This window comes from Lipotes vexillifer, unplaced genomic scaffold (genome assembly GCF_000442215.2).
Source record: "Lipotes vexillifer unplaced genomic scaffold, Lipotes_vexillifer_v1.1 scaffold414, whole genome shotgun sequence".
Lineage (NCBI taxonomy): Eukaryota > Metazoa > Chordata > Mammalia > Artiodactyla > Lipotidae > Lipotes > Lipotes vexillifer.
In genome coordinates, this window is record NW_006782864.1 from 2,572,000 (window position 1) to 2,581,831 (window position 9,832).

The window sequence follows — 9,832 nt, forward strand, 5'->3', positions numbered from 1 at the left end:
ATTCTTGGTTGATAGATATTTTTCTTTCAGCCTTTTGAGTATGTCATCCCACTGTCTTCTGACCTTCATTGCTTCTGATGAGAAGTCAACTGTTTATCTTATTCCCTTGTCTGTGATGAGCTGTGTTTCTTTGCTGCTTCAAAAATTTCCCCTTGTCTTTGGCTTTCAGTGTTTTTACTATGAAGTATTTGGATGTAGATCATTTTGCACTTATTCTACTTGAGTTTTGTTGAATGCCTTGGACGTGGAGATGAATGTTTTTCTTCAGATTTGGGAAGTTTTCAGTCATTATTTTTTTGAATATGTTTTCCTGCTCCTTTCTCTTTCTTTTCTTCTTCTGGTATTACAATTTTATGCATATGTTGGTCTGCTTAATGGTGTTCCACATTTCTCTGAGTCTCTGTTCAATTTTCTTCATTCTTTTTTTCTCTCTTTTCTGAATTGCACAATCTCTATCTTGATCTATCTTCAAGTTCACCGATTCTTTCTTTTGCAAGCTCAAAACTACTGATGAGCCCCTCCAGTCAATTTTTAATTTCAATTACTGCACTTTTTAACTCCAGAATATCCATTTTATTCTTTTTCATTATTTCTCTTTATTGATATTCTCTACTTTATAGCATATTGGCATCATACATTCCATTATTTAAGCATGATTTCCTTTAATTCTTTGAACACATTTGTAATCATTTTAAGTCTTTGATGTTGCTTTGAAGTCTTTGCCAGGTAAACCTAACATCTGGGCCCTCTTTTTTTTTTTTTCTCTGTATGGGTTACACTTTTCTGTTTTGTTTTTTTTTTTTCTGTTTTTTAATTTTGTTGTTGAAAACTTGATATTTTAGGTAATATATTGTAGCAATTCTGGAAACTTATTTTGTTCTTGATTGCTTATTTATTTGTCCAGTGTCTTTGCTAGATTATTTTAATTATATCTCTTCCCCCCCCATGATATGCAGCCACAAATGTCATTGCTCAGAGGAACAGCCTTAGGAAAGTGCACAGTCATTGTGGGGTGACAGTGTTTTTGCAGGACTCTATTTGACTGTCTCTTTGCTAGAATCATACCTAGCTCTTAGGCTCTGCTAATTGCTGGATGATTGCTCTTCTGTTTTTGCCAGTGCGCAGTATAAATTCTGATCGGATTAAATTCAGTCCTTTTTGTAGCATTAGTTTTTGAGGCAAGTCTTTGAAGTTTGTTCTCACCCCGGGAAGCCTCACCTTAGCTGTCTTTTTCCCTGGTTCTTTCTGATAAACTAGCTGGGCTATGGTTTAGCTTATTGCTCTTGATGGAGCTATCAGCTTTCTCTTAATTGCTTACCACCAAAACCTCCATTGTTTTTGAGAGCATCCTTTAGCATAAACCTTCCCACACTCTATTTCAAACACAGGCAGTTCCTCTGGGGAGAGTTTAGGAGCTCTCTGTTCTTACAGCCCCCCTCTTCCCACTCTGTTCTTATGGAAGAATCTCTGAGCCACTGCTTTTCTCAGAGTGACATCTCTGCTTTATTATTATTATTATCTGGGCAGAGGTGGCAGCCTCTGGTCTTCTTAGCTTGTTTCCCCTGGCACAGAACCTCTGTCCTCCAAGCAAACTGGGGCATGGCCAATCATGGTTCCAATATTCTTGGCCTGCTATGCCAGGGAAGGAGCTTCTGTCCTATGAATAAGAGTGAGGAAGAGAGTACCTGATCTCTGTCTGGGCTACATTGACAGGAATTTAGTTTCTATAGCTTAGAGCTAAAGGGGATATGTTGGTGATCTGTTCTTCCTGCTATCTCTTAATGGGGAGCTGATGGGAGAGGGAACACTAATTTCTTGACCACACACAGAAGAGTGGACCTTTTTTTATGTTGAACTGGGGGGTCAGTAGGGAGGGAGAGGTTGTCTCTAAAGTGCCGTAGACTCTCCCTCTTCTTACTGAGGGTTAGTATATTTTCTTAAATAGAATATATGTTTTAAGTTGGTGTTGGCTCTTAGGATAATTTTCAGAGACTTTAAAGGTTTTTTTTTTTTTAAAAAAAAGAATTTTCACTGGTTATGGTTATTTTGCCAGGGAACAATTTCACAGGATTCCTCACTCTGATATTCTGAAATAAAAGTCTCTCTCTCAGGCTTTTTACACTCACTTAAAGTAAAGGAGAATGAAGACAGTTATTTGAATTAAGTAAAAAAAGAAAAAAAGTACAAAAAAAGAAAACAGAATTTTGGGACTAGATTTCTGGCCTGGTCAACAGCGTTTTTTCACCTAGATGGAATTCTTCTGCAAAGTTCTTAACTTTGCGGAATGCTTTGACTAGGCAGCCTTAGGACCCTCCACAAACTTCTTTTTCTTTCAGCCATGTGGACACTGCATTGAAAAAGTCCCACTGAATGTTTACGTCCAGTTTGAAACACATATTTTAAGACAATCTTGGATTCCCCTTAATTTACTTGGTAGTTTGGGGCCATTCTCAGTTCTTTAAGCCAGAAACCTTAAATGTGTTCATTGAGGTCAGTTCATCAACTTTTATGGAATTTCTCCCCTGAGCCATAGAAGAGCAGGGCTCTGGGGGGCAGTAGGAGACTCTCCAGGAACAATGCTATGATCTGTAGTTGCAAGGAGCTATGAATTTAGGATGTAGAGAGCCAGGAACACACAATTAAATTCCGGCAGTTTCCAGGCCCTTGGTTAATATTGAGATTCTGGGTAGTTGCATCTCCACCAGGGTCATTAGAGGAATCAGAGATGGTGGCATCATGTGAGTTACACTGACCTCTTTAGTAAAATACCCTATAAAAGATGTCCTATGGGCCTCAAAATCTGCCTAACTTCTCAGGGCATCCCAGCCCCTCTCTTGTCAGACAGCTAAACTTTCTTTGACCCTCTTCTGCAGTGATGGCATAATTACATCCCATGATATATTTTTGCATAACAATTGCTTCTATTATTGCTTCTAACAATTTGCTTCTATTATTCTTTGATTCTTCTGTATCAGGGGTCCACGGTACCGGTCCATGGCCTGTTAGAAATGGTGCCGCACAGCAGGAGGTGAGTGGCAGGCGAGACAGTGAAGCTCCATCTGTATTTACAGCCGCTCCCCATCGCTTGTGTTACTGCCTGAGCTCCGCCTCCTGTCAGATCAGCGGCGGCATTAGATTCTCATAGGAGCGTGAACCCTACTGTGAAATGTGCATGTGAGGGATCTAGGTTGTGTGCTCCTTATGAGTATCTAATGCCTGATGATCTGAGGTGGAGCTGAGGCGGTGATGCTAGTGCTGAGGAGTGGCTGCAAATACAGATTATCTTTAGCAGAGAGGTCTGACTGCACAGGGACCATCACAAATCAATTACTTGCAGGCTCATATCAAAACCCTATCAGTGAGTGGCAAGTGAAAACAAGCTCAGGGCTCCCACTGATTCTGCATTCTGGGGAGTTGTATAATTATTTCATTATATACTACAATGTAATAATAATAGATATAAAGTGCACAATAAATGCAAGGCCCTTGAATCATTCCACAACCATCCCCCCACCGACCCCAGTCCATGGGAAAATTGTCTTCCACGAAACCGGTCCCTGGTGCCAAAAAGGTTGGGGACCGCTGTTCTATATTGTGATGTGAATGAGATTGCCCAGCAGAGCAGAAATCTAAGAATCTATATTAAAACCATCATGAAACAAACATAAATTTTTGGAAAATATTTCCCTAGTTGAACCCTCAAGTTAGTTTATAAATTGTTGAAAATTCTGGTTCTTTTTCTGGCCAACTTCCTGTTAGTCTGAAAGATTTGGGCTGACCATAGACCTCCTTGCATTACCTGTCTCCTCTTTTGACTTTTTATGTCATGCAATTTACTAACCTAGCAAACCAACCCTCAACTCCTCCATTCACTCAGTAAGTATCTGTAGGTCCCACGGTGTGGCAAGCATTGTGCGAAAAGCTGGGGCCTCAGCATCACTTTCCTTGACCTTAGCAATGTCTTTCTCCCTCACAAGGGGAACAAATATGAAAACAAATAAATATCATGACTCAGTGCTCTATTGTAGGAGAAGTATGTACAGGACACACAGAGGACCCTAAGGTCAGTGCCCACTTCTGCAGGACAGTAGAGGGAGACAGAAGAAGCTTCATCTCAAGAAGTGATGGTTAACCTGGGCCATGAAAACAGGTTCTGGAAAGAGGAGATTAGACAAGAAATGATGAGGAAGGACATTCCAGGCACAAGAAAGGCTTGGAGATGAAAATCCACAGAAATAGGCTCATTTACGTGACTAGTCTTTTTACGTTACAATTGGGAGAGTGTGGGTCCAATAGGAGACTATATGTCTTTGATTACAATAGTTTCCTTTCATTTTATACCTGCCTTCTGCAATTTTCCTGGTCCCAACCTCCTTAATAACAAGGAGTAGGGTTATATTCATCTAACACAGCATCTCACACATTTAGGCAGTCCTTAAACATGCGTTGGGTGAATGAATACCATAAACCCACTGGTCATTATCCAGTTTAAGGGCTATCCTTTGCCCCGGAAACTAGTTCTGAATACACTTCATATAATGACAGCAGCCACTTTCCATAGAAATGTCTCCACCTTAGAACTCCAGGGAGAGAGGGGCAGGCTGGGCCAGCAATTTTGCTAAAAGAGGCAGGAGGGATGCACATGATCTAAATAGGTGTAGGTTGTGAGTTAAGCTTTGGCTAATAATCTTCTCCCTAATTTTAAGAAAAAAATTAGGTGCTTTGACCCAAATTATGCATAAGTAGGTGAAAACGGGTAATTCAAACAACAACTTGCACCTTGACAACCCCCACCCCCCCCCACCCCCCCGCCAAATGTAGGACAAATATCCTCTCACACAGAGTGGGAAAGTGCCCGTTTGTGTCTCTCAGTCCTCCCCTGTCCACTGCTCATTTATTGGGCTCAAAGCCTTCAGTAACTCCCTGATTTGTATTTCCCAGTATTCCTAGCTCTACCCCATACATAGATCAGGGGCATCTCCTGGGCTTGGCTGGTGAGGCCGATGCGGGGAAGCCAACTCTTCTATTCCCTGCCTGGTCCAATCAGCTCCACAGTAGACCAGACAAAGGGGTACAAGTATTTATGACTTCATTTTGGTTTTTAATTTTTATTTATTTTTTTAAATTAAAAATAGTTTTTTTGGCTGTGCCACAAGGCATACAGAATCTTAGTTCCACGACCAGGGATTGAACCCACACCCCCTGCAGTAGAATCGCAGAGCCTTAACCACTGGACCGCATGGGAATTCCCTTTTTAGTTTTTTTACTGAGGAGAAAAACTCGGCTTGAAACCCTCAGCAAGGGTACACTCGGTGAGTCCAGCCTCGATGTCTACCCAGACGTCCTGCCCTGAGGTTTGTGCCCCTCTAGGAGACCCCTTTCGGGAAGCCCCTCCCCTCTCCATAGAATCCATCTCCTTTCACCGACCCCCACTCCAGCCCCTAGCAGGGGGTCACTCATTAGCTGTGGTAAGGGGGCTGGGGAGATGCTAAGATTTAAATGCTAAGGTCAAGAGAATAAATGGCTGTAGGTGGGACTGCAAATCTCAGAGACTCTTATGGCGTCTCTCCCTTTCCCCAATCCCCGAACTGCAGCCCAGCCTCCTGGTACATTCACACACACACAACCACACACTCACACACACACACACCACTCCTCCCAAGATTGACTGCCAATTGTCAGCCATATTACCAACGAATGCCTTAAGAAGGAAGGAGTTAGTTTTGTAACTGCCACATAATTTGCAAGGCAACACTCTCCAGCAGTCTGGACATCTTATCATTATGCAGAAAAATACAGAGTTCCCTTTCTCAGTCCCATCCCCACCCTCATCCTCATCCCCAGGCTATTTTATTTAAAAATTTTTTTATTGGAGTATAGTTGCTTTACAATGTTGTGTTAGTTTCTACTGTACAGCAAAGTGAATCAGCTATACGTATATATATATACGTATATATATATATATATATATATGCCCCCTTTTTTGGATTTCCTTCCCACTTAGGTCACCACAGAGCAATTGAGTAGAGTTCCTGTGCTATACAGTAGGTTCTTGTTAGTTACCTATTTTATACATAGTATCAATAGTGTATATATGTCAATCCCTATCTCCCAATTCATCCCACCCCACCTTCCCCCCTTGATATCCATATGTTTGTTCTCTACCTCTGTGTCTCTATTTCTGCTTTGCAAATAAGATCATCTATACCATTTTTCTAAATTCCACACGTATGCGTTATTATACAATATTTGTTTTCCTCTTTCTGACTTACTTCACTCTGTGTGACAGTGTGTAGGTCCATCCATGTCTCTACAAATTACCCAATTTCATTCCTTTTTATTTTAAATTGCACTCTTTGGGCCTGCTGGGGATAAGAGAAGGGGCTATTGTGGGGCAAGATACTCACCCAAGGCTGCTGTTTTAATAAAGAGATGCTCTGCTACTGCCGTTCCATTAAGGAATAGATTAACTCCTTATCTGAGAGCCTTCTTTACCCTCAATTTCTAACCAGGCAGGAGGGGAGCCCATGGATTAATCTTCCCCTCACAGAATACAGGTAATTGATGATCTGTGAGCACAATAGCCAGGTCACATGGTCTGACAAAGGATTTATTTTCTCCAAATCAATATTCATTTTCGTGAAGTCTTACAAAGGAATAAAAATCAAGCTGGATTTAAGTATTTTGTGCAGCAGTTAATGAATCACCTGTCCTGAAGAAAAGGAAAATGACACAAACTCTCTTGGAAAATTCAGCCAGCATGGTCACCATAGCTTTATGATATAGACTCAAATTAATTATGAAAAACAGTCAATTCCTTAAAGAAATCTTTAAAAAAATCTTGAACATAGGACCACGTATCCTGGTGAGACTAAAGTGGGTCAAAGGCAGAGCTGAATGCCAAATGATAATTTTTGCTAAATACTTCAGGCCATGTGAACTCTGATATTTTACTTACTTTGATGCATATAATGGAGGAAGTGAGAGACCCCATTCCTCCTGGTGCCAGATCCAATGTGTTTACACCTGTTGTGGACCTTGGTTTTCTGCGTGTAGTTCATATCCGCCCGTTTGTCCTGTGTTCCCAGTGCCTGGCAGTAGTGGTCCCTATTAAATATAGGTTGAAGTTAGTAACTGAGAAAGTTTTGATGATTATCATGGAGAAGAAAAAAGAGATTGCAGAGCAAAGACAATACAGACATTTCAAGAAGAAAGTCTATGGTAAGTTTCACATGCAACAGAGCGGAATGCGACAAAAACATCAGAGGCCTTGGGGCTCTCGCTAATGTTCTTTTCATCTCTCTCCCTCACAGGGAAGTGATGCCGACATGGTGGATAAAAACAAATGCTGCACCCTCTGTAACATGTCCTTCACCTCCGCGGTGGTGGCTGACTCACATTATCAAGGCAAAATCCATGCCAAAAGGTTAAAACTGTTGCTAGGAGAGAAAACCCCATTAACGACCACAGGTAGGTGTCTGAACAGTGATGGCTGGGAGACACTGAAACCCAGTGCCCGTCCCATTCATCAGGCTCCCTCTTCATGGGTGGCTGCCAGGATGAGAGTGGATGAGAGGAAAACCTAAAGGGATGAGCAGGTAGCCCAGCGGAACTTGTGCTGTCATAAGACTGTTAAATCCAAGTTCTGGTTCTCTCAACCTGGCCCCTTCAGATTCGTAATTCAGCAGTTTGCATCTTCTGAATGGCTGTTTCCATCCTGCACGATGTTGTCTGTCATATTTAACGTATATTATGTAAGATAATCTACCTATTATGTAAGGAACACTGTCCTTTCTAGTTTGGGTCTGTAATCAGTAGGGGTGATGGAAAGTGTATTGTATACATATTGCTTCCCTACTCAATCCTGGAGAATGTTCTCGTCTTCATGGGGATATGGAGAAGGAAAATGGGAGTCTTTAAAAGCACTTTCATGTGCTGACACCCGAGGTGCACCCACCCCCTCCCCCCAGATAACATTTCAGTCATCTTTGTAGGGAATCTTGTGATTCAAGCCTATTAACTTTCACAATAAAAAGCTTAAACCTTGGGCTTCCCTGGTGGCGCAGTGGTTGAGAGTCCACGTGCCGAGGCAGGGGACGCGGGTTCATGCTCCGGTCAGGGAAGATCCCACATGCCACGGAGCGGCTGGGCCCGTGAGCCATGGCCGCTGAGCCTGCGCGTCCGGACCCTGTGCTCCGCAACGGGAGAGGCCACAATGGTGAGAGGCCCGTGTACCGAAAAAAAAAAAAAAAAAAAAGCTTAAACATTGATAACAGATCATATGACCCTCTAGTTATTCAGAAATAACAAAAAAAAATTCTTCAGAAGTCTATTGTCATAGAACTAAATTACAACTGTTATCATTTAATCAAGATAGATTATTTGGACAAGATTTACATTGTGGCAAAGATGTTACTAGACTAGGTGATAATCCCAAGAAGTTGAGGGTGTATTTCATGATGTTGACTTTTTCAGTGCAATTACAAGGTAGCAGTGCATTGTATCTGGCTGCCTAATGCATCATGCATAAATCGTGGGTGTAATTATTTTTTCAATAGTATTTTTGAAATTGAAGGGAGTCTAAAACAATACTTGGCTTTTATCCTCAATGGGGTTTTTCTTAAGAAGAATATCTGCTTTTACCTGGAGACGAGCAAGGAATCTTTTCACTGCATTTTTCTACTTAGTTGCACTAAAGACTATTGTTTTTGTAAAGGTGGCTATGACATTCAGATAGAGGATGGCGTTGCAAAACACATTGAATTTGGAGACAAGCTCAGCTTGATTTAGGCACATTCTGTGTGTTGACATTTGATAAGCAGGCACTTGGTCGAAACTCTTGATTTTTGCTCTCTAAAAGGTTGGATACTCAACTTGTAACCTACTCCCCCTCAAATCTCTTAAAATAGACACCTCAAAGAAACAACCACTGGAAAGTTTTTACCTGTTCTCCATGAATGTGTAACTAGCCCATTTGTTCTCTCTGCCTAAGCTTAGTAGTGCTGTTAAAATTAATTTTGGAGGTGATGATGGAAGAGAAGAGGCTATATCTTTGTTTATCACATTAATTAGCAAATGGGAGTTATTATTTCCGTAAAAAAAATATCACCACCAGGCAAAAAAAATAGTTCCTTGTGAATTTCAATACATCCTTAAGATAACCAAGCATCGGTTTGTTTTTCTGAGTTATCCTGAGTTGTTAGTTGCCATCAATATATTCCAAAGGAAAAGAATCTAAAAGACTTGAACTGCAGTGTTTCCTTAATGACTTAGTCTTGGTGTCCATGGGGCTGGCCCAGTCCTCACTGTGACAGGCATCAAGTTGCTGAGTGGGTGAGGAGGGAATGGGGGTGGGCGGAGGGAAGGTAGCACGAGCTGTTAGCTCGTGGCTTGGGCTATGGAAACAGATGCTCGTTGTCTCTTCCCAGCATCTCCCTTTCTGCAGCTTAACCTCTTATCCATTCTCCAGAGCTGCTTTGAGCAGAAAGGATCGTGGAACATTGGTAACTTCAGACAGAACTGGAGAGCCTGGGAAGCTACATTGGTCCCTGGGCTGGCATTGTTGTCAAGCCAGCTGCTGGCAGGGAGCAAAGGAAGCAATGTGTCCTCCTACAGGGAGGTGAGTCACTAGGTACAAGTGTAAGCAGAGGGTAGGCATTATGTCCTGAGGCACAGGACAGAGGTGGAGGGTCTGATAGGAGGGTGGAATCCAGCAATGGAGATTCTGGGTACGGAGATCCTGCTGAGACTCAAGCAGGGTACCAGCATCAAGAAAGTCCGGCAGGTGGTAGCAGGGTGCTGGCTGCAGTCCTGGGACTCTAGGGGAAGAAAA

The 9,832-nt window shown here is 42.0% G+C and overlaps 1 protein-coding gene across 1 annotated transcript in view; it reads left to right on the top strand.

Annotated features, from left to right (window-relative positions):
* Positions 1-9,832, top strand: part of ZMAT4 (zinc finger matrin-type 4) — a 214,526-nt gene that overhangs the window by 105,636 nt on the left and 99,058 nt on the right. The window contains exon 3 of the mRNA XM_007455489.1: positions 7,314-7,470. Coding sequence (XP_007455551.1) covers positions 7,314-7,470 — 157 coding nt within the window. The remainder of the gene's footprint in view (positions 1-7,313; positions 7,471-9,832) is intronic.